This window comes from Ambystoma mexicanum, chromosome 6q (genome assembly GCF_040938575.1).
Source record: "Ambystoma mexicanum isolate Mex_15411 chromosome 6q, UKY_AmexF1_1, whole genome shotgun sequence".
Classification (NCBI taxonomy): Eukaryota; Metazoa; Chordata; class Amphibia; order Caudata; family Ambystomatidae; genus Ambystoma; species Ambystoma mexicanum.
In genome coordinates this window covers 97,457,237-97,482,848 of record NC_090937.1, presented here as the reverse complement: position 1 = coordinate 97,482,848, position 25,612 = coordinate 97,457,237, and the positions used below count along the sequence as shown (strand labels likewise).

The following is a 25,612-nucleotide window of genomic DNA, read 5'->3' as shown; positions in this document are numbered from 1 at the left end:
GCCACAAACTTTCTTTACTCTATCAACATCGAAAACTTCAATTTCAAATTATCTCCCTCTGCCAGGCTCGGATCAAATGTATCTACTTTCGTTGTTCCTCACCTGGATCCGTTATAGAGACCTTCGATTGAGCACCCATGCAGTGCTGGACCACTCTGTCAAATGTATTGTAGCTTGCTTTAAAGTTCAATCAGTCATCGGCAGTTTAACTTAACTCGCTTCTCTTATCACACACGTTTTAACAATGTTGGTTCCAGCGCTCGCTATACAATGTTGATGCTTGCAACCTTGACTTCAACAACGACCGGTCTCGTATCGGCCTTCCCAACTCACTGTCTGTGTTGCTTTCACTGAAGCGGCTTTGTTGTTGGAGCCAAGGATAGTACCACGGTGGCTGGCGATTCTCCCCACCTTAATTATTGAGGTTGGAGGGACCCGACTATCTCCGACACACAATGCAGGATTCTTCAGCCTGTTTTCCTGGCTTTGTTTTCCAATGTCGAGGACTTGTGAGAGCAACGGTTCCTTGTTGAAAAGGTCAAGGGTACTGCCCTCCTCTGGATCCCTTTTTGTTTCATGGCCTTTCTCCTCTCGTTAAACTGCCATCCTTTTAACTGCTGTTTTCTCATGTTTTTGCCTTGCCTAGAGTGTGCTTTCATGCTCTGCCTTTTGTCTGTGTTAGGAAGTGTAATGGAAGTCGGGTGTGAGTGATTGTTGATAATTGCCTGACCTCGCCTAACCATAGTATTGGAACATGTCGGGTACAAGGCTCAGGTTTTAGTCTGTTTTCCCTTAGAGCAGACTGTCCGTGAGAAAGTGTGTTGTAAAAATGGGTGGGGGGGGTAGATTTCCTAAATATCCTACTGGGTAAGATGGGATAAAGGTGTTACAAGGAAGGGGATACCGTGTCTCACCATTCGGTGTCCCACTCCCCAAAGACCCCTCACCCACGTGATACTCCTGCACTGGTCCACCCTCAGGAACTGGATCCAAAAGCGATAGCCCTGTCCTGGCCACCTGGATGACAGATCTCCGGGTACTAGTGTGTGAGACACCTTCTGGTTTCTCACATGACACTCTAATCTGTTTACCTACTGGACAAACTGCAGAAGATACACAACTTTGCCAGCACACTTGTTACTGGTCGCAATAAAAAACCACAGCCATTATGCAGGGCTCAAAATTAAGATTGCAGGAGCTTAAGTGCAGATCCTGGGTATCAAGAACTAACCAATGACCAGGAGCTACCACCGGGGAACAAGGAGCTAGTACATAGCATTCCACAAATCCAACTTCCATATAACATGGATAAATAATTCTGTACATTATTCATGACCCCTTATGCTTTAAATGTAGTATAGATGTGTCCTAATGTTTATTGATGGATTTTTCCAAATGCATGGAGTTAAATTCTCATAGGTGTGTTTGTTCGGCATCAGTTGGTCTGGGGAGCCAAATGTAACTCCTGGTATATGTTGGTGACAAACCAATGAGGCCCTTCTAGGCTGCAAGCAATCAGGAGCTAAATGGCTCCCAGCTCCTCATTTTCAAACCCTGCTTTTTAAAACCCCCACCCCCTTAATGCGATAGAACTCAATGGAATCTCCAAAAGGTTGAAACGCGTATGTATTTCCAGCCTTGTGCAGTCAGCCTTGGTCTGATCAAGCTATACCAAAAGAAGCGCTGCTCAAATGTTATTAGGCAATGGCATTATTCTCATACGGAGCAAAAATGCAAGCTTTTCATTCAGTGACTGCATAGCCATAGAGGCTCTGTGTGGATATGATTTGATTTGTAGATTTGTACCGTGCATACCCTTGGAGGGACCGAGCACAAATGCATCTGGGCGCAGCATGTTGCTCTATACATTTGTCGCAATGTTGATTGGGGGTTTGAAAAACACATGACTTCTATACTAAACAAATAGGTACGTTTTTAATTGTTTCCTGAAGATTGTAAGGGATTTATGTAGTCGAAGGTTCAGTGGAAGAGCATTCCACATTTGAGGACCAAGGACTGAGAACCGTTGTTTGCCCCATCTGGCCGTTCTAACCCTTGGAATTTGCAGAAATCACTGATCCAAGGAACGCAACTGTCTCTGCGGTTGATGCAACCGAATCTTTGCGCTCAGATAAGCTGGTGCCATCCCTTCGATGCACCGAAATACCAGGCATAGTACCTTAAAGAGAATCCTTTGAGATAGTGGAAGCCAGCGTAACTGTCTTCTGAACTGGGAGATTGAAGTTCTTCTGTTCAGTGAAAAAATCAACCTAAAAGCTGTGTTTTGAGCTACCTGGAGCCTCTTAATCTGAAATGTTTGCACCCCTATGAGAAGAGCATTACAGTAATCTAACCAAGCATTGGTTAATGTTCCCACCACCATTGGCCGATCCTTTGCCACAATCAGAGGCATCACTGGTTTTAATAGCCTTAGTTGGAAATATACAGATTTCACCATCTGATTAACCAAGTGAGTTGCAGTCCATACTGGACTGCCAGATACAGCCAAGTTTTTTTACAATGTCCACATACTTGGTCGGTATGTCAAAGAGGGATGGACATGGGACAGTATGAACTTTGTCCTGTACCTTCCCTCTCGCACCCAGTACAATAACCTCGGTTTTTCTGGATTCAACTGCAGTTTGTTTTCCAGCATCCTCAGCTGGTTGGTTTAGTCGCACGTAAATTTGGGTGTCATCCGCATAGGAATGGTATGACAAACAGAATTCCAATAGAATATTCAGCAAAATGCTAATATAGGTGTTAACAAAGGCGATAGTGAGGACCCTTGGGGTACCCCACACTCAACCAACACAGTTTCAGAGAGGCAGTCGCCCATTTTTACCTGCTGGGTACGTTCTGATAAAAAGGACACAAACCATCTTATGACCTCCTCCGAAACGTGCCACTGATGACAGCCTGGTAATAAGAATATCGAAGGCCGCCGACAGGTCCAGCATAATAAGCATTATAAAAGTACCTTCGGCAGCAGCCCCCAACGGGTCATCCCAGACCTTCAACAGGGCGGTTTTGTTTCCATGGGCCGGTCTAAAACCCGACTGAAAACAGTAGAGAATCTTATATTTGTTAATAAATGTCTGAAGTTGTTTTTGTCACCACCTTTTCTAGAATTTTGGCTGGCCATAACAGGCCGGCTATTGGGCGATAGTTAGCCAAAACTTTATGGTCCAGAGTTGGCTTCTTTAACGGTGGTGTAAGGAATTATGTTTCTAACTCCGAAGGAACGCAGCCTTGTGATAGAGAAGCATTTATAAAAGACACCAGAGTTTTTGCTCAGGACCGAGGCGTGTTTCGCCAGGCATGCCGGGATCGGGGTCATAGGCAAAATGTGTAGGTTTTGGCTATTCCAAGTAGCCAAGAATTTCATCTGACCCAACAGTGGAAAACCAGAATTTGGGACCAAAATTAGGTACAGATGTAGGATGGGAGATACTTAAGTCTGCTTCAGTGGACACTGAGCATACAGACATATTGTTTCTGATGGTATTAACTTTCACCTGGAATAAACAATTACATTCGTTGGCCAGAGTGACAGAGGCCAGGGATTAAGGATTCACATTTTTAGGGATGGAAACATTTCTAATGACCAAAAACAAAGCCTTGGATTGGTTCTCTGCTTGCTCAATTTGATTTTGTAAAACAAGCGATTTAGCCAGCAGGATTTCTTTTTTGTACGTAGCCAAGGGTGTCTTGGCTCCCTGATGAGAAGTTTCGTCTCTGGTTTTGCACCAAATGTTTTCTTTTTTTCCTATATTGTTGTTTAAGAATTTTGAGATTCTCATTATACCATTTATTATTATTCTTATTTTCTTTAATAGCTTTTAGTGGGGCAATAAAATTACAATTTTTCTGCAGCCCTGACATCAGGTTGGAGAAGTAGTTTACACAATCCGCAGTAGGTAGTATAGGCGGAAGACTCTGAACCAGATCCCTATCAGATATGCGGTGCAGGTCATTTTTACGGCGACCTAATTGCACGTACTGGACGATATTGTATAGTTTAAAATGGCATGAAGTCCATAGAAAAAAAACTCACCAGTGAGTGATCGGACTGACTGACGGTGTAGTTCCATCAACCAGAGTTGAGCCTCGGTAGATCACAGGATCGAGACAATGCCCACCAATGTGGGTAGCCAGATGGTATAACATTTGAAGATCATGTATCTGAAGAATGTCATTCAAATATTTACAGTCTCCATCTTCCATAACATTGCACCAGATATTAAGGTTGACCAAAATAATAAAGTTGTGATGTTGGAGCGCTTGAGAACCTAGATAAACATCAAGGGTGTCCACGAACAAAGTGGCTGAGCCAGGGGGTCTATAACAAAGGAGAAAGTTATGGGCTTCATTGGGTGATGGGTAATACGTACAGGCCATAATTTGCGATGAAACATCCCAGTCGAACATTATCAATTCCGACGGAGGAGCTCATCACAGTGGCTACTCCACCTCCTTTTTACATGGTTCCGTTATGCCATTTTACATGGTAGTCGACTGGAACTAGCATATGAATGTGTTGTAAAGTTATCTGAGAACTATGTCTCAGTAATAAAACAAAAATCAAGGTCCAAGGAGCAAATGGCCTAATTAAAAGCTGTAGCTTTTTTCACTGCTGAACGGGCATTAATGAGTGCAGCCTTCACGGGCGTTGGCTTAAGGTTGCAAGGATACTGTTTATTTTCCAGGCTGTTTGTGTAGTCTGATTTTATTTAAAGTACAAAGCGGTAGCAAGCCATGACTAGTGTGCCTAAAAGACAAAAGTTCAGTAGCAGAATAGAAAATGCACATGGTAGTTAATGCCTCAGTGGTAGATACCCGATTAATAACACTGGACTAATGAGTCTTACCTCAAAAAGGATGGGCGCACTCTGCACCTCTGCAGCCAAGGAGCGACACAGACCGGCTGGTCTCTGTTGCGCCTGTAAACGGGGTACATAGCCCGAAGAACTACAGCTCACTTGGGAGTTGTAGTTCACTACACAAATGACAGGGCTTCTGATGTAGCATTTCTCCTTGCAACTTTAAACCGTATTATATGCGGCTCGAGTAGTCTACTTCCCTCAATAGATACATTTAAAAATGACTAAATCTAAAAACACATTAAATTCGAAACAGGCAGCAGGATATAAACATCCAGAGATAGTTACCAGGTGGCAGTGTCATGTTTCGCTTTTTCCTAAAATGACATATATATTCTCTTCCTACATCATTTTAGTGTGACAGAGGGAGTGGAGGGTCATTCATCTCCATTCCACCTCCAGTAGTCTTTCTTACCTCAAGGAATATTCAAGAAACATATTTTCCATACTATTTCTCCTGCCTGTGGCACCATGAGTCAAGATTACAAGAAGCCAATGGGTTTGCAAACTTGCCTGTATTTGTATTACCTTTGGTTTTCTATCGCTTAGCTGCTACAGGTGAGAGGTGTGGGAGGGGGGATGTGTGAAGTGTCACTTGACCCAGTATCGGGCCCGAAGGCAGACCAGCTGTCATGGGTAGGTGATAAGCGAAGATGATCGGGTAGGTTTTCAGTGCTATGTCAGGATACTTCCTTGAGCCTGTGGCAAGGGGGATTTGTAGCGGCATAAGAAACGAGCATTGGCAATGGCAATCATTTCGGCATTCACTCTTCTTTGCATTTGTAGGCACCAGCGTGAAAGGAGGAGAGTGCAACGTTTTAAAGGAGGCTGCAGTAAGGGTTACAGGTGTGCAATGGAATGAGAAGGGGATTAGAGCAACAGAAGAAACCACTGATAGAGGGTGCCGATGAGCAAAAGGAAATTTGAGAGAGAAGGGGGGGTGAGGGAGTAAGAGAAAAAGTGAGTATGAGAGGAAAGGTGATTAGAAAAAGTAAGGGCTGAGAGCAAAGGTAAGAGCTGGAGAAAGGCAATTGCTTAATTGCAGCTTTAAACCAGCTCCTGGTGTATTACAATTGTATCTATTTATTGCCAGTATTTGTTTTATTTTTATTATTAATTTGGGGAAATGCTGGCCTCCTTCATTCGCCTACAACTTGATTGCACGACTCCTCTCCTGGCCCCACCCATCGTACACACTAAGCCCCCAGCGAATGTTTGTTTTTGATTTCCAGCAATGCATTTCGACTACCATTTTAAATTGTGTTCGATGTTGTCCCCATCTGCACGCAAGTCATTCAGTAACTATTAAACAGCAAGGTATCCACCAAAAGGTCTGTTGCCGCAACCTTCCCTTGTTCCTGACCCCTCTCACTCACTCCTAGAGAACGTATCCTTTCTCTCTGCAGACAATCAATCTAGTTTCCGTTTCCCAGTGGCGCTGGACATGGGACACCGCCCCAAAGCTTCCAAACCCACGGTTTGCTTGCCTGATCATAAGTTTACTACAGCTGGGAGCAGCTTGCATGCACACATTTCACAAAGTACCACAATAGCTACTGTCCACCTGTGTGACTAGTCATGATTAGCAGTTTAAGAAGAAGTATTTCACACTTTTCATGAAGAGTCTCTATGGTCACACTTGAAAAACATGCAACAAAGAAATCGGAGTTCCCCATGACTGGCCCCAGCATATGCTTTTAACAGAAGAAATGCTGTATTTACATCGCAGTTGCCAACAGCCAGTCATTATCATTAACATTTCTCTTGCAAGTGCAACAACATTGTTTAAAACTCACAAATCCATGCAGTATTTGCCTGTGACTTACCAAGCCGACGCCAAACTCCTCTGACTAACGTTGCTAATACGTGCCAGTGGCGGCTTAACAACATTGCAAGCCGCTGCCAGTACATATTTGCAACGTTATTTGGCGGCGGCGGAAACCCAAATTAACATTGGGAAAACAAAATCGCTGCCGGTGACGGCTTCACATCTGGGGAAGCAAGCCGCCGGTGGCTCTGAATTAATTTCAAGAACGTTGCAAAATAATAACATAATTTAACTGCCCATCCAATCAGATCCTCCTTGCATCAAAAACACAAGACCAATCCCCCACAAATCACAAAATTATTACGCTACCTTGTTTATTTTTAATAAATACTGTGAAATGTGTAACATAAATTGAAAGCTGCAGTAAATCTATTTTAAAGCATCAATCAAGTCAAATAACTTTTATATAATGTTAACAGATGGCTTCCGCCATTTTGGAATTGAAAATGGCTGACAAATTCACCACACAATACAAATTCAGCCAAAGCGTGCAAAAAGAGTTGTGATTGGAGGGAAAATGGGTGGGAATGGGAGGAATATCCCATAGATTTTTACTTGGCAATGGGCTTTAAATGGGTGGGACACATAGCCAATCTACATAAATCCATCCTCATGTCATCTGCATTGAAAAGCATTACAAACCTACATTCAAAGCCCCTGTTTCAAGCTCTTATGTTTAAGGTTTTATTTTAATGACAATAGTTTCGGCTTTATAGGTAGCATTTCAGCGCCACCTAATAGACCAAACTAAAAAGGCTTGTGTGTGTAGAAATATACGTGTCTCGCCCACGCTCACAAACCATTTCTACTTAGTAGGGAGGGTGACTAAACCATTCAGGGATGCCAGCCTAAGGCTTATGCGATGGAAAATATGGTCAAATGGAACACCCTGCCATTTTTGCAGTTTTTTGCTGCTGATTTGTGGCCCAAAAATTCATCTACAAATATAGAGGCCAGGGGGGCGTAAAGGTAAAATAATAAGGTGTAGTGGATGTGGGGAATAGGTAGTAAAAAACTAGGAAGAGAGGATTGGGGTTAGCCCCCCCCCCCAAATTAAAAAAGAAAAATCGATGATTCATTTCGGCCAAAGATCTGCAGCAAATATCTACACGAAAAAACATGGCGATGGAATTACATAGATCCGGAAAATATTCCTCATGAAGTAATGAGTTTTGATTTGTGTTTTTAAATTGTTTGAGGTGATATGTATACTTCATCACACCTCCTAGCCCAGGCCATTCATGTACTGATTTTGTTTCTACTCTGAGATGACACTCTTGCACTGTTCAGTTTGGTGACCCCGAGCCTGAATTGGTGACCCCTCTTGCATGCTTCCCAAAGACCCTTTGAACAGTATAAGCGAACATCATAATATTTGCTTTTTGTGTGGTCCATTACATGTGCGCATAATTCTGCAGATACTGAGGGCGACACTCACACTGATGTGGCGATTGAAAAATAATCTCGAACCTAAGTGGAGTTGCCGGAGGACGCAATTAAAATGAGGGCAAACTGAATTTCTCTAATTGATTTCAGGCGAGAAGTGGTTTGGTGAATGTACTGTGACATGAGGGAACTGTGGCATTGGTCAAGTAATACAAATCAATATTAAATATAGAGTATCAACTGATTGAATAAAATCAGTTACCCACGAGTTTAAAACTAATATTAGTTGGCACTCCAATTACTCCACAAAATATACTTGTGGCTTGACGGGTAAACTGGGTGGCACCAAACACAAAAAAAATGGTTACTCTTCGTTCTCAAAACTGGCAAAACTATTTATTAAACTCCAATTTAAGTGATATTAATCAAGAAAGGAGAACGGTTGTACCAGTTCTGTTATCCTTTTCCATACCAGAGATGGTGAGGTTAAGTTGACATCTTTAGTTCGGTCATGATTGTAAGTTGATACCATCAATACTGAAAAGCAAGTTTCCCAATGTAATAATGTATAGTACATTAAAGCTCTTTAAAAGCTTTTAGTACAATAATTCCAAAGACCCTTCCATCCCATTTCTGGTGCCATCTTTGATGTTTTCAACGTTAATCTTAGCAGTGCATGGCAGTGGCACAAGTTATGGTTGCTTAGCTTACCATAACAGGCATATTTCTTTGGTTTTTCAGTTTTACCTTGCAACCCTTTAACAAAGTTTTTTCAGTGAATAATATATATATTTTTCTAAGGCTTGTGGATCTGCTTAGATCACATGCTATGCATAGGCCGACATCTAGAGGTAGTCGCTGAGTATTGCATTATTTGTTTTCAAAACTCAAAGGGTTGTTGACAGGGCAGGTCAGTAATACCATCCCTAGAATGACGTCCACTGTTCCCATGGTCCTCCACGCGTCGAAGTCCCTCAGATTGTTTTTTTACACCATCATAGTCTGACGCAAGTTGCAGAGTTCCTTCTTTCTGGCTAACGCCATTGATTATATACGTTTTTAAAAGTTAGATTTCTTCCTATCCTTTCGACGGCCATAACACCGTAAAATCTTCAGCAATGGCTTGCAACGACGGATTCTTTGTCGACGACGACTACTTCGATCGTCTCGATTAACTTTGACTGAGGCCTACTTAGGCTTCAACGGGCCTTGGCCCTTCACAGTAGGGAGAGTGGGGGGAGGTCATAACTTCTTTCCTTTAAAGAATGCCTATTTCCCTATTCTTCCTTTTCCATCGCCAAGATGTCATCTTTCCATACTATGGAAAACACACCATTTCCATTTTGCCCTTCCTGTAACAGGAAGTTCCCCTGTAAGGACGCAAGCAGGGTATGTAACCTCTGCCTCCCCAGGGACCACCCTGAAAAGCATTGCAAGTTCTTCAAACTTTTTCGGGCCAAGACACAAAAGGGCCGTAAGACTAAGCGCTGGGTCCATCACACCATGCAGGCCGAGGCTGCTATGGACGTGAATGGAGCCACCAGCGATGGCAGTGTCCTAAGTGATGCCGAAGGCGATCCGAACCCACGTGCGAGCCCCCAACTCCTTCAGGCAGGCCAGTGCTCCTGCTACGGAGACGATACCCTGGTGGCTCAAGCACCCACACTGCACGTCACACAAAACACACACACCCCATCGCCGACAGTCGACCACTTCATTGACCAATCAGCCACATGCGGTGTCGAAGGAAATGTCAGAATAATCCCGGTCCTCCTGGATCATCACCATCACGTTCGCCACATGACGTGCCCCCAAAACAGACGCCGAAGTCTGTTTCCGACACCACAAACAAAACAGACAAATCCTCGGGTACTGGCGAACGTGCATTGAAAGACGCTCAGACGTCCCTATCCAATAACTCAAACGAGGGAGCTCGTTAAACATGTCCCAGACACACCAAGTCCAAAACATCAAAAAACACAAAATCGTCGCCTCTGTTCCCTAAATCACCTATTTCAAAGGCTAAAGAACCCTCTCTAGAACCCTCTCTAGTGACACCCTTTCAGGGGCAATGCAGCACAAGCAACCCCCTACATCAGAGAGTATCTCTGCCCCTGTTCCCACAGGTTTTCCAAGCTCCACCCAATGGATCCCTGAACAATTCGACCAAGTAATGTGGAGAATGTCATGCTTTGTTGACTGTCTTGATCAACAGTCCAACCTCCAAGGGCCCTCACAAGGGGAGGCCACTAAAAACCAGCCTGCCGCCAAAAGACCACGACTAGACAATGCCAGCCAAGTACTTCACCGAACATGTCTCAAGCTCTCAAGATCATGATTCATTAGCAGACGAAGTGGACCTAAATGGCACAGATCAGTATTATGATGACAATGACGTCTACATCATACAATCTCCAGAACCATCATGACCAACCCGTGGCTGACTCCCCTGTGGATATTCAGCTGCAGTAAAATGAGCTCACCTTAAAGGCTGCCGAACATTATAAGATTGATACCCAAGAGGCACATGTTGACAAGGACTTTGTAGAGGACATCCTTGGGGATAGGAGGTCTGCAGCACAGTTTATACCACTCCTGCAGTCCATCCAGAGGCGCATTCAGCCTTCATTACTTACCCCCAACCTTACGAGGGCAGTTAACCCCTGTATTGAAAAGATATTCAGATAAGCCCCCTCCAACCCATTATACATCAGGGGTCAATTAAAGCCTGTTTCTCGTCGTAACTACCACAAGAAAGAGAGCAGGCATGCCCTTAGCCTCTGCTGAAGCCCCTCCTGACAAGCAGAGCAAAAAGATATGGACACTGGGCAGGAAAGTATCTTTCTTAGCTGCATATCAAGTAAGGATAGTTAATAAGACCAAGCTCTTGGCAAGTTACAATTGCCACAAATGGGACGAGATCTCACAACAAATAGACTCTGTCCCAGAGGCCCTTAAAACACAGCTTTTAAAAACAGTTGCCGAGGGTAAGCAGGTGGCAAATTGCATCCTGAAGAATAATCTGGATGCAGTAGATAATGCAGGCTGTATAGTAGCCGAGGGTACTCTCCTTAAGCGCCATGCATGGCTAAGACAATCCGGCTTTAAGCTGGAGAATGAAGCCACACTGCCTAATATGCCGATCGAACCAAACACCTTATTTGGGAAAGCAGTCGAGGATGCACTGAAAGTGCTAACGAAGAGTGTGGCACCCTCAAGTTCCTGGGACAGCTTACTTACCTTTAGTGCAAAGAGGCGCGCTTAATACACAGTGCTTTCAAGGACCAAACTCCCAACTGTCCTCTAACTTTATCTTGGGATACCTCGCAGGGGCAGTCCTCCCAGCAAAATGTTCAAAGGGGGTACAGAAGGTTTAGGGGTAGAGGCAGAGCCTCCTCACCAGATGCTGCACCCACCCAACCCCCCATAGCAATGACCACCCGCTCCAGGTCCCCTCCCATGCTTCTCCAGTTGGAGGTCTCATTTGTCAAGTTACCCATGCATGGTCGGGGACCACATCAGACAAGTCGGTACTTTCCACCGTAGGGGGAGGCTATTGCATGGAACTCCTACGGTGGAAAGAACACCCAACCACCCGCTAAGACAAAGACTGCCAACGCAGCAGGGAACAGCCCATTCTGCTGGAAGAGGTCAAAGCACTTTTGGAAAAGGATGCTATAGAGATGCTCCCGGCAAACCAGGTAAACAAGGGTATCTTTTCAATGTACTTCTTGTGCCAAGGAAAGACCTTACAATGCGCCCTGTCCTAGACCTGCACCCTGCAAACCCATATGTCAAACCGCAAATGTTTTGCATGACTACGCTGCGAGAAGTAATTGCACTGCTAAAACAAGTGGACTACATGGCTACATTGGACATGAAAGATGCATACATTCATATTTCAAGGTTCCCAGCGCACAGACAATTCCTGCGCTTGAAGGTAGCAAATCAACACTACCAATTCAGGGTGCTCCCCTTCGGCATAACCTCAGCTCCAAGGGTATTCACAAAGGTAGTGGCGGCGGATGTACGCAGACAATCCCAGTTTACCCTTATCTGGACGAGTTGACTGATAACAGGGGAATCCCCCCAAATTTGCAAGAAAAATTCCCAAAGAAAAATCAACCTTCTGTTCCAAATTGAGGTTTTCAATCAACGAGAAAAAATCAAGCCTCGTTCCAAGCAGTTCCTTGGAGCTATCATAAAGACAAAAAAGGGGCTAAACTTCTCCTCAAACGAAAGATTTCAAAACATACTGCTGCAAATACCTCATCTCGCCAGTCGCCAAATAAGCGTACGCAAGGCAATGCGCCTGCTCGGGATGATGGCTTTATGCATTTATCTAGTACTATATGCACCGTGCGCCTGCGCCCAATGCAGGAGTGGTTAGCAAAACATTGGTCTCAGGAAAGGGCTCAGTGGGACGATCCAGTGGTGGTTCCGCTAACCCTAGTACAAGCACTTCGCTGGTGGGCAAAGGTAAATCTGTTAAAATGGAAACCCTTTCACAATCCTCCAATACAAGTTATAATTAAAACGGATGCCTTTCTCCCGTTGGGTTGCCCATTGCCTTCACCACACAGCGCATGGCCTGTGAACAGAGACCACAACCCAAAACCACATCAACCTACTAGAATATCCAGCGGTACTCTAATCCCCGCAAGCTTTCCAACTGCATCTAACTGGCCAAACTGCAAGTCTTCATAGACAGCACCACTGCCATATTCGACATAAACAAGCAGGGAGGCACACACTCTCAAAGTCTGTCCAGGCTATCCCAGAAAATGTGGAAGTGGGCACTCAAGCGGAACATGTTCCTAGTGTCTCAACACGTTCAATGGGAACTCAATTCTCTAGCAGACTTTCTAAGCAGAGATCCCCTACCCGAGAAACACGAGTGGCAACTCAACAGAGGAATTCTAGATGTCGTCTTTCCCTCTGGGGGTTATCCTCCTTTAGACTTGTTTGCTTCAAGTCTAAATGCACAATGCCCCGACTTTGCATCCAGGCTTCCTCAACCCAGCCCAAGGGGGAATGCCCTGTGGATTAGCTGGTCAGGGAAATTTGTTTACGCTTTTCCACTGACACCACTCTTGAGCAGGATAGTTCACAAGATGCACCCGGAACAAGCAATTCTAATCCTGGTTGCTCCTATGTTGGCGATACAACTTTGGTTTCAACATCTACTCAAGCTGGCGATGTGCAAACCAATCAAGCTCCTGTGCCCCCACAAAATGCTGTCCAAGTACAAGGGGAGGACAACATTCCACCCACAGCCTCAGTCTATGAACTTGGCAGCTTGGCTCATGAAGTCAGAGTTTGGAGATTAAAAATTACCTCAAAGGTGTATGGAAATCGTCAATGAGGCGCTCAAATGTAACAGGCAGTGCTTCTTCAACAAATGGAAAAGATTTGTAATATGGTATTAATCAAAGGATATGAACCCTATTGAATATACTCCTTAACACATTCTTCACTACATCCCCTACTTACTAGACTCTGGCCTACTATCTAACTGCATCAAGGTTCACCTAGCAGCGTCTGCGTACACCACTTCACAAAGCAAGGTGTCCTGGTAGAAAGTTCATGTTAAGGTTTTCATGTAAGGAGATAAGAGACTTTACCCCCATGTTCCCATTTCTAACCCTCCTCCAAGTTGGGAATCTTAATGTTGTACTCTCAAAGCTCATGGGTCCTCCCTTTGAGCCTATGCACAAATCCAGCCTCAAACGCCTAATATACAAAACCGCTTTTCTCGAAGCCATCACCTCAATAAGAAGGCTTAGTGAGCTACACGTCCTTTCTTTGTTATCCACAAAGACAAAGTGGTACTTGGAACACACCCAAGGTTTTCATCTAAATTCATATCCAAGTTTCATGTTAACCAATCCATTGACCTATCCACTTCATTTCAAAATCCATCCAATTCAGCAGAGAAAAACCTCCATACACTTGGATGTAAGGAGGGTAGTTTTGTACTATCTAAACAAAAGAAAACCACTAAGAAAAATAGATCAGCTGTTTGTCTCCATAGCACCTGGCAGGGAAGGTGATCACGTTTCAAAGAACGCCATCCCCAGATGGATAGTGAAATGCATACAGCTCTGCTATTCCCTATCAAAGAAAACTCTGCTTTTCACACCAAGAGCTCACTCTACCAGAGGTACAGGGTCTACTTTGGTTTTTATTGCAAAGGTTCCAGTAGACGCCATTTGCAAAGCAGCTACATGGAGTTCCATACATACCTTTACTCAGCATTACTGCATTGACACACATTCTAAAGCAGATTCACGGGGGGACAAGCAGTGCTAAAACATCTATTTGCTGCTGTACCTTCGCACAACCCACCTCCTTCTCCTGATACTGCTCGCTAGTATATGCATAGCATGTGATCTAAGCAGATCCACAAGACTCAGAAGGGGTACATCACTCACCGTAATTGTGTTTCTGATGCTTGTATCTGCTTACATTCACATGCGCTCACCCTTCCTCCCCTCTTGGAGAATAAGGTGCATGGATGGTTTTCTGGCTTTATTGCTTCTTATCTGCTTTATTACATCTGTACTCGTGCTACACTTCATGCTACCTCATGTCAGAAACAAATCAATCTGAGGGACCTCAACGCATGAAGGACCATAGGTACAGTGGAGATCACACTAGGGGATAGTATTACTGACACGCTTGTCGACGTCCCTTTTCGAGTTTCGAAAACAAATAATGTAAAACTCTGACTACCACTATATGTCGGCCTATGCATAGCATGTGAATCTAAACAGATACAAGCATCAGTAATACGATTACGGTGAGTAATGTATCCCATATAAAAGTTAAACATTTTTGTGGTTTGGTGAAGCGTTGGCGTGTCGGAGACAAAGGTGTATGAGAGGCATAAGGCGAAGGCGTATGGGAGGTGAATGAACCTCATAGGAGAAGGTGTAGGTAGCATTCTAGAAAATTCCAAATTGTTGCTATATAAAGAGGTACGACAGGCATTTATGTTACTTTCTTACGAATAATGCTTAAGTGTTATTTCATGAGTGGCTGTATGAACAAGCTATCGTTGCTGCTAAAAAGAAAAGTGTTCTGTCAATGAAATGAATAATCAGATTCAGGATATGCTTCCAGGCACAGTTACTGAGTACAACTGAATCGATATGGTGGTGGATACCGATGAAGCTGTAAACCATCCAACAGAATTCAACTCACTTGACTCCCCGGGAATGCCACCACATCACCTTCGACCGAAAGTTGGGTCACCCATCATGCCGCTTCACAACCTCGACCCACCTATGATGAATAATGGCACAAAGCTGCGCGTAACAAAATAAATACAAAAAAATTGCTGCCCACCATAATTGAAAAGACAGTGTTTAAAAGGAGATGATCTATTCATCCGCCTCATTCCGACAGACGTGCCGTTCAGTTTCAGGCACCTACAGTTCCCGGTCAGGCTGGCATTCAGTATCACGATCAACAAGGCACAGGGCCAGACAATCAAGTGCACTGGTACCAACTCGAAATCTTCATCTTTCTCCCACGGGCAATTAGTTATATGTTGGCTGTTCTAGCGTGGGTTCCCCAAATCAGTTGTATACCGTTGGTCCAACTGGAAAAGCATAACATGTTCTTTATAAACCAACCTTAAAATGAACATGTACTTTAGTAATAATAAACTTTAGGTCCATAGTGTGTTGGCACTTGGCACCGTCGGCATCATGTCACCCATCATGCTGCTCAGGAACCTCCTGTGGTGTTCTCACTTACAGTTTCAGAATGAGTTTTTAAGAGCAACAAAAAATTGTGTTTTGTAACATAAGAAAACAAATTTAAATATCAAATACATTTTTCTTTTCAGCGGTTTTATGGAGCCTTTCCGAAAATGTGTAAAAGCTACCTTACAGGATTTCTAACAAATAGTACCTATGAATAAATGAAATCCCAAACAACGCTGGGTATATCAGCTAGGATAATATAAATAATGCATGTTTGTAATATAGTTTTATTTATACTTTGTTGGACTCGGTTCCGAATAAAGCTTTGAAATTGGATTGAATGTCACAATATTATATGAAATCCTACTTCGAGTGGTGCAGGACAGTATATTAATTAGCACAGTCTCTGAAGCTATAAACAGAAATACCTCATTAAGACTGTTAGGCCTTCACAAGTTTAAAACCATGAATGAAGTGTCAATAACATGATACAGGAATAAACGTGAAGAATAGTCAGTGAGAATCTTCTAGAGGGTGAATGTTTGTTGAAAGGATTTTTACATTGTTCAACAGCTAGGTGATCTTCCAGATTAATGGAGCACATTTTCAATATTGATATCATCGGAGCATGATTTCCCCAGTGATAAATGTCTCATCGTGAGTTGTCACAATTGTGTTTGAGAAATTCTGCTCTGTTAACCATTGCAACTTTGGGCCTATCTTTCTAGTTGTGGTTCTTAAACATCAGATGTTTTCTAAAGTCATGTCCTTCCGGCTTGGGATGGGCCGGGCAACTATTCTCCAATCTCTAAAATGCTGGAGAATATTGTCTGCATCCATCAGAACGCCTGTCTTGAGGCTAGATACTACTTTGACATTGCTCAATCCTAGTGCTAGCTTGGTGTGTGACATAACCTTTCATGACCTGTGCAGTGAAGAACCTTCTTTGACCCATAGACCGGGCTGCTCTGACATAAACATGGCTCAGCCCTTCTGATGGTGGTCTTGTAAACATTACTTTTCAAATCCTATATCTTTGAGTACTGCTAGTGCAAATGCTGATCACCGGGCAGGGTAGGTGCTACCACCCATGGCCTAGTTGTGTTTTATCGGAGGGTTGTGATGCTATATGGGTCCATGGTTCCTAGGCGGTTCTTTTTTTTTGGAAGGTGATTCATTTTTGGATTTCCCCATTGTGGGTTCCACGGAGCGCTGCCCCGCTTCATGAGATATATTCTGCAGTGTTGCGATTGCTTTGATGAATCTATGTAAGTGCTACTATAATCTGCTATCTCTGATTGCCTGGAGGGTGTTGTAGCTGGAGCACAGCAAATTGAAGGCAATTAGCATTGGCTGACCTAACATTGACAAAATGGGACACAACATTTTATCTACACACACAGCGCTTGAATTATGGCTCAGGGCTAACACGGCCACTGTGATAGGCATGGGGAGGTGTGAACGTACAGAGGACACCGAAAAGAGGAGACGTGAACCCGGAAGTAGCAACCAGGGGATGGTCTGCGGAAGAGGTAACCTGAGGCAAGATGAAAACCAGGGCTGCTGATGACACCAGTTATGTCGGTTAGCGAGGGGAGGCGAAAAGGGGCAAGAATTTTAAGGTATGATATAGGTGTTTAGTGGGGAAGAAGTCTGCTTGCTGCATCTAGTGAGAAAGATAATTCTGGAGGAGGTTTCTGAGGATCTACCCTGCATATAGGACACTGGGAAGAGAAAACAAGGGGACGGGAAAGAAGGGTCAGTGCAGAGGGTACAAGGCTATCATGTGAAAAACACACCTGGGAATGATGATGCAGGAAAAGTGAGCCGTGGTAAATGCACATGAAACCGAAAATTGCTGACTGACGCATCACCATGTAGGAGTGAGCCAGGGCAGCGACCTAAATATTGTTTTATAGGCTCCTGAATTTTCCTTTCGCCGTTTCTGCTTTTGTCTGCTCTGGATCATTTGGAGGATTGATCATCAGTCCACAGTCCTGCACTGAACGGCACAGGACTACCGTGCAACTTCAGCAAGTAGTGAGCATGAGGGCTGGAATGTTACGTTGAGTTGGCCGCTTAAAGCAGGCTACATTGAATCCCCCACAGCCTGCACTGGCTTTCTTCAAAGTATGAATCCAGCTTAAATTGAGCATGATTATGCTGAGCACTTTAAAGGAGGCACCAAAATTATGTGCAGTGCCTTTTTTCCCCTCTAGGCCTCAAGACGTGTAGCTTTGGCTGATAACGGTTTGACGGATTATTTTGATGTTGCATCACAGGAATTTATATTGGTGGTTGCTGGGGCCAGGTGGGACAGTCGTGTAGGGCAAGAGTGCACACTCAGGACAGCAAGGTCCCTTGTGTCAAGGGGGGGGGGACGATTGAAGGAGTCAAAGCATGTATTGTACATTCTCTCATATGACCAGCTCAGTTACAGGATCTTTCTTTTAATATGTTGTGCAGTAAGTAAAAACCTTTTTAAAGGGTGCCTTATTCAAATGAACACCTTATTAACGCTCAATTAACTGGCATCTCCATTGCTGGTAATAGTAATGGTTCCAAATAAGGAAATGCATTTTGGAGCCGATGTTAATAAAGTGTTGCAGAAATCATTCAAACATGTAGCGAAAAACCTGAAATAATTAATGTTTCAAAGCTGGCGCTAGTTGACCCCTACAATTGTGTCTGCCCAATGTTCAAAGATTAGTTTTGTTAGAGTGGAGTCAATACTTTGCACCAGTTCCCAAAATCATCCACCTGGGTGTGTAGTTGTAGATTAGAACAGAGATGCTTCAAATAGTAATATGTTAAATTCAACAATTGTGCTTTATTTTGATTGCTTCTGAGCAGTGCACAGTTGTACAGGTATATCTCGGGAGGATAGCTCAGGGGAAACGTGCTCGCCTTGGAAGCAAGACGACACGGAGCAACACAGGTTCGATCCCCGGGTCTTTGCTTAGAAACCTCTGGGTATTAAGTGCGTTTATAAATAACCTATCATATCATATCCGATGTTGCTACTACCTTAATCAGTCGTTTCCTCTACACGTGTTTCACCGCGGTTCTTATAGTGGCTCATCAGGAGGAAAAAAGAAGTGCTGCTTGATTTCAATAGCTCAAATATTTTAAAGCTTCTTGTTTTGTATCTGTTGACAGATATCAATAATAACAATCAATAGGTGTTCAGCTAAATTTTTTGTGTATTTATGTATTTATGCTGCTAGCAAAAAAGAAAGAAATGTTGTTTTCACTAACTCGCCCATAGCAGTTCATGGTGCTATATACCATTTAAAGGTTGAGGGGAATCCCTTCTCGGGTGAAGACCCCTAAAAAGGTGAAGTGGAAATGAATAGCATTATCAAACTCCATAATTCCCTTCTTCATATTCCTTATTTTATCATTTGGGTGTGGCCACTAAATAGATCCCTTGATGTATAATGCCTGAAAGTAGTGCCTGGTTTGACTGGAGTAGATTTATCGAGCAGTTTGCTTTTAGAACGCCGATCCTGTTGGATGCAGCGTTTTAAAATGGCTGCCATTAATAGTTGCGTGTGCAGCCATATAACAGAGGAAGCAGGCCAAGAATCCTGGTTACCTGACCTTTTTGCTTTGTTATCCAGCTCGGACAACCGACTTTTGGTCTACCAGCATTTTTGACTTTCCATTTCCCAATGGTGTTGGATAATTTAGCTTTTACTGTAAATCTTCAGGCAGAGGCATCCAGGATTGGGTGCACGAAGGTGACATGCTTTGCAGCTAACTTGAGATTTCAGTGGAAGAAATCCACACAAGATGGTGCTTTGTCACTGTAAAGCCACACGTTGAAGAACGTGCTAAACTAGATTGGTTACTGGTTAAATGGTTCTGGAATATATTTTTGTGTACACGGTTTCCTATTTGTATTTCTAATAAATTTAGTTAATATACCATTTGTCAATAGAAAAAAATACTATAGAGTGTCTTATTTATTTTCTTATTTTCATCCTTAGTTGTAAATAAAGCAAAGATGCTGTCAGCAGGTGTAGCCGAAGAGGTGCTCAAGTTTCTACGATCTGAGATGCCTCCTGTTCAATTCAAATTGTTGGGAACACTGAGGATGTTAATAGATGCACAAGGTAAGTTCAAACATTTGGATTGCAGCTATTTAATAATTTTAGTTGCAAGTGACTGGTGCCTCACTTGTGGCTTGTTATTCTGGTACTGAGGGTCCTCTTTGTAAATAAGAAAATACTTCCACTGTTGGCTTCAAGTGTCACCAATACTTAGAATCCACTCAGAATACACAAAGCTGCAGATGGAATGGGGATGAAATCCAATGGAGCAAAGTCCACATCTGTAAATTGGGCATAACGAAGACACAAAATGGCGCTGATAAAGACCAAAGCACTGAAACCACTTGATTTCATGATAAGCAAACCTTGCTGGTCATCTCTTTATCACAAATGAATGCTGTATAAATAATATCTTCCAACAAAGTGTGAAAGTATAGATGGGCTCATTCCATCCTCTCCCCACCGCAACGATGAAACAAACCACACATACCCTTGCACAAGAGCACATGACAGCAACCGAGCGAAAATTCACAGCTATGTTCAGCGAACGGTGTAAACCAAACAAACTGCCAAGCGCACATCACAGCTTTCTTGTGTTTCTTCCCGCTCAGACCCACTAATTTACCTTAGCCTCTTGCTTTTCAGATGTGCCAGGGGACCACTCAGGTGGTGATAGTGCACAGTGTAAAATATATATTTACATGACATGCCTCATCTTCACTCTGCAGATGGAAACCTTTGGACTCTCTCCGAAATGGCAACATAGCCATCCATCAGTATGCTGATGACACTCCGCTGTACCTTTTTAAGGTCAGTGACCGCAAGGACATTTCTAGCCTTTGCACTTGCCAGGCTATCATCCAAGCATGGATTTCAAATGCTTACCAAGTACTAATAACCACGACGTCTAATTCTGTCCTCACCAGTCCCCCCCCCCCCCAAACATTAGAAGAATCGCTGGATGACATCTGCATGGGAGGATTCACTCTGCAACTGTCAAACTCGCTCAAATACTAGGGCTTCATTGTTGAAGGAAGCCTTTCCTTTCAAAGGACCTAGCCAAAAGAGGCTCAAACCTTGTGGCTACAGGTCTGCACAAAATGAAACCCTCCATCTCCCGTATGGCTTCCGCATGGTGGTCCAAGCCCTCGTGATTTCATACAATGACGAGAGAAACACCCTCCCTACGAGACTTCCAGCCACAAACTTAGCCATCCTCAAGGCAGCCCACCACGCTGCGGCCCGCCTCATTACTGGTGCCTGCAAATTTGACCATATCTCTCCAACACTGCACAAGCTTGGCTGGCTCCTCCTCCCTTCCAGGATTATATTCCAAACTGCATGTATCCCCTACTAAGCAATCTCAGAGAGAACACCAGCATCCTTGGAGGCTAAACCCCACAACCTCGCACCACATGTTGCAAAACAATATAAAGGTTGGAGGCTAAGGTAACTAGTAAAGAGAAGACTCGCCAGCAGGCTTCCTATCGTGCCCGACCATCTGCAACTCGCTAACAGAGGCTCAAATCCCCCCACCGTCCTCCAGTTTGGGCCCCCTTGTTGGATAGGATTAGGCTGCTAGTGCTCATAGTGGTGCTCAAATGCATTCTTTCTTTTCAACATTTGCCTTCTCATCTGAACCAACATTTCACCCCACGAACATCAGGCTCTAGGTCGATGCTTCAATACATTGTGACTTCTTTATTATTTCACTCTGTATATGACGATATTTCTATAAAACATTTGCATCTCTACTCTTGTTATGTAGCGGAAGCCGCTGAACAGCTGGGGAAAAATGCAACGCTCGTTGAGCGTTTGGTGGAGTGGTGTGAAGCCAAGGACCATGTGGGTGTGATTGGAGAGTCGAACAGACTACTCTCTGCACTTATAAGACACAGTAAATCAAAGGTTGGTTTTTACTTCTAGTACTTTGGTAGACAAAGAAACATGATTGTAATGTTACGCAACCAATAGTCTTTTGTTTTGTATTTCAGTAACGTTTTTGCAATCATCCATTTTATACAAGAAAAGGAAATCGCAGCACAGCACATTTTGTATACTTTCCCCTTGTCTCTTGTTTTCTTCATTATGGCCGGGGTGCTTTTACATTACAAAATGTCTCTTACTTGTATGTTTACCGGTTTTCATTGGCAAAATGCTTATTTTTTTTAATTCAAATACATTTTCACCTAAAGAATTTTTTATTCTTCAAAATGACATCAAGACGAAAAACATTGTTTGCTATTCTTGTACATCATAGCTTTAATCTAATTTATCTACCGGATTCGTTTTTTCAATATAGGAAATATTCTTAGATATTCCTCTCCTGTATTCCTGCACCATCAGGAGTGTGTTTAGTCGGTGAACTAGCTACCCATTATCCTCAATTGTTGGTCCACACCAGTTTTAGTATCTCTAAATGGAGACTGGCGTATCGACATAGCAATACAACTGGCCGTACAGATATAAGTGTCCATTGTGCTTACCCAATGACAACTAGGCAACTGCAGCACGTGACCTAAATTGACTAGCAGCACTGAGTGAGAAATCGGGGGGGGGGGATGTTTGATCCTCTGATGTACTTGCAAAAGTACAGCAGCACGATAGTAGGTTATTAAAGTGGCGTGTGCATTGCCACACACTGCATTCAACCATTCTGTTGTGTACATGCCTTATTGAGATAAACCCCCTCAGAGTTTGGCAAAAATGTTTCACTCTGGTTGTATGTCTCTCCCTTTTTAGGTTTGATCTGTAACTTGATCATGCACTTGCCAGGCTTAATGGACTTCACTGTTCGTGATGTGATTTGTATTTGCACTAATGGCCAAAAAGGAATCTAAACGCTAGGAACCAACCTCCCATAGGTGTACAAAACCCGGAGCAGGGGTGAGCAGATGAAGTGATCAGAAGTCTTAAATGTTTATGGTTAGCAATGCCTTGTCACAGACGCCCACATGACTGAATATAAATAGTACATGCAGGAGCGTATAGCATGTATATCCGGTCTACACCTGCAAAAAAAGGCATGCATTGAAAACATGTGTATAGCGTGTGCAGAATAGTCAGGAGGTAGTGCACCATGGGCGCATAATAGAAAGTGCTGGAAGGGGTTAGTAGTGTAGTCCAGTGCAGGTGTAACAGCTCCGAATTCCCGACCCGGCCCATAAGGGTGTTCATTCATGCTGGTAGACAGCTGCCTTTGGGGTAGCACCCCCACAGCTGAAAATACGCACTTTGCGGGAATCAGAGTTGCACGAGGTAGGTGTATATAGAGGAACCCTTTACCTCAGACTCTGTACTTGGATGGATTACAGTGCCTTAATGCGAGTGGTTACAGCCTCATACTTTGCTGGTAAGGAGGGATTCGTGCATAGAAGAGTTGGGCCCCATGTTGCAAACAGAATCTTAATTTGGCAGTTTAGAATTACACCCCTTCCCCCCCAAAAAAAAAGCTCAGTCTTACAGAAGAGTCACAAGCTTCCAAGAACAATCCTAGATTCTAAAGGTATGGAAAGAGGGGTGTGTGTGTGGTCATCAGCGCGCACTGGTTAAACCATAATGGCTCCTTGGTGAAACCTAGAGCGAATATATATTACACTCAAGTAGGTGTGGCTGGTGCTGCTTAAAGCAGAGTAGAATTGCTGTGAGGGGGTTACCACAGCATGGTAAGAACAGCATGCCCGCTCTATGCCCCAACAAAAATGTCCCCGGACCCTGGGGGAGAAGTGGAGTGTGGCAGGGAACTAGGAGGCGACTCTGAGACAACATAGCCTCGTCTTCCCTTGCGAGCCCAAAACCTGCTCAGCGAGAAGCCACAGCTGCACTAATCTACCCCTGTGTATGTATGTACTTCACAACATGGCCCTAGATAGATGGGGGTTATTGCACCCAGAGGGAAGTATTTAGTGCCCGAATGCTGCACTGCAAACTGAGGGCGGAGACCAGGGGCTAATCAGCACAGCGACAAGTGTACAGGAGAGCGGTGGCGTGATGGGGGTGGAGGGGAGGTTCAATCCAGCCACCTGACTATTCCACAATAAATAGCAGTATGAGAGGTGAGGGTCGATCCAGAACGCAATGATTAAATGGAGCAGGTGCACCTTAATTGTTGGGTGTCATAAGCACTGGCGCCGTTTTATTTATTTTGCCATTTATAAAGCGCACCGTACCATGGCATCTGGGCACTGAATTGTCGATTGAAACATAGTCCAGGACCATCCATACATCTATGCCAGGATAACGCAGCAATGGGGCATTATTTGGATGTGTACCCCTGCTCCCCACACTCTGGTGAGATGCGGTTTACACGAGAAGCAGCAAATCCCTCCTGAATGCTCAGTGCTGATTCGTAGAGAGACTGGGAGTCATTTTACCAGCGCCTGAGCGAGTGCATCCTGTGTGTTAAGCGAGTGAGCTATTTAGCACCAGCTGGGTGATGCGCTTATGGGATCCCTACATGTTATCCCCACCAAAAATATCGCCGTACATATGGTCGTTTGTCTTGCCATAGGCGATATTTTTGGGGGGATAATTTGTGGGAGCAGGGGTTGCGGGGGTGTCCCCCTTGGGGTCCATGCCTCAATATCACTGCAAAAATATGCCAATATATTTGTATCGCAATATTTTTGCGGGGATTTTAACACAAGGAACCGCGCTTATCTGCCCCCATACAGGAATATACTTACCTCACAAATCTGCAGTGCTTGTGGCAACTCCTCAGCTTCTGTAACCATATTATGAGACCACTGTATTTTTTGAATGAAGGGAAATTACAGACACTACATCTCTAGCTGAAATAATGACAGCCCCTACAGTTAGCACTGTATATTTCTCGGGAGGAAAGCTCAGCAGCAACGTGCTTGTCTTGGAAGCAAGACGACACAAAGCAACACAGGTTCGATACCCGGGTCCGTGCTTGGAAACCTCTGGGTATTAAGCACATTATAAATAATTTATCTTATCTTATCATATGAGCAACCCTCACCAAGTCTGACTTGCTGTAATGCTCAGATTCAGTGGGATCAGACCTCAGTTTGCATTTTTTCAATGAGACCTCTTGAAAGCCATATCCAAATTTAAATGTATCTACACATCTTTGGGTAGGGGGAATGACATGTTGATGCTAAACGAGGCGACCGCCAAAGATACTGCCTCAAATCGGAAGACCTGGAAAACTGCAGGTGGTGGCGGACACCATATCGGTCATGAACAAAAAAGGGGGATTGGGGAAGCATGCAAACAGTCTTTAAAGACATATTGGATTTCTCGTCTCCACATGAAATAGATTGAGGAGCTCACATTGCCACACCAGGTGTCCGCCCAGGAAAAGAAGGCACCACAAGATATTGCGGTGAAAGTAACCTCATTCCTTGTAAAGGACTCCATCTTAGCTTAGGTGCAAACAGGTCTGGTAATGCTTCACGGTGTTCTAGGTTCCCCTTTACCAGGATACGGTCTAATCTACATTAATAAGGAGTAGAAACCTTCAAGACATGATGAAAGAAATCATTAACAGACAGATCTGTTGCAAATTACTATATCCTTTTTTGAACCAATTTCAATTGAAGAACTAAGCACATGACATCAGCAAGATGGGGTAGGGCTGCAGTATCCTGGCACTACAAAGACCTATGCCTAATGGAGATAAACCACCGACACAAGACTCTAAACCTGCAGGAAAGCCACGACCCAGAGAAAAGATAGACTGTGTCGGTTCGTTACCCCTAAATTAACTAAAGAGATTAAGTC

The 25,612-nt window shown here is 43.8% G+C and overlaps 1 protein-coding gene across 2 annotated transcripts in view; it reads left to right on the top strand.

Annotated features, from left to right (window-relative positions):
• Window positions 1–25,612, top strand: part of RAP1GDS1 (Rap1 GTPase-GDP dissociation stimulator 1) — a 909,412-nt gene that overhangs the window by 791,985 nt on the left and 91,815 nt on the right. For both annotated transcript variants that reach the window (XM_069630545.1, XM_069630544.1), the window contains 2 exons: window positions 19,802–19,927; window positions 21,633–21,772. In XM_069630545.1, the coding sequence (XP_069486646.1) occupies window positions 19,802–19,927; window positions 21,633–21,772 (266 nt within the window). The remainder of the gene's footprint in view (window positions 1–19,801; window positions 19,928–21,632; window positions 21,773–25,612) is intronic.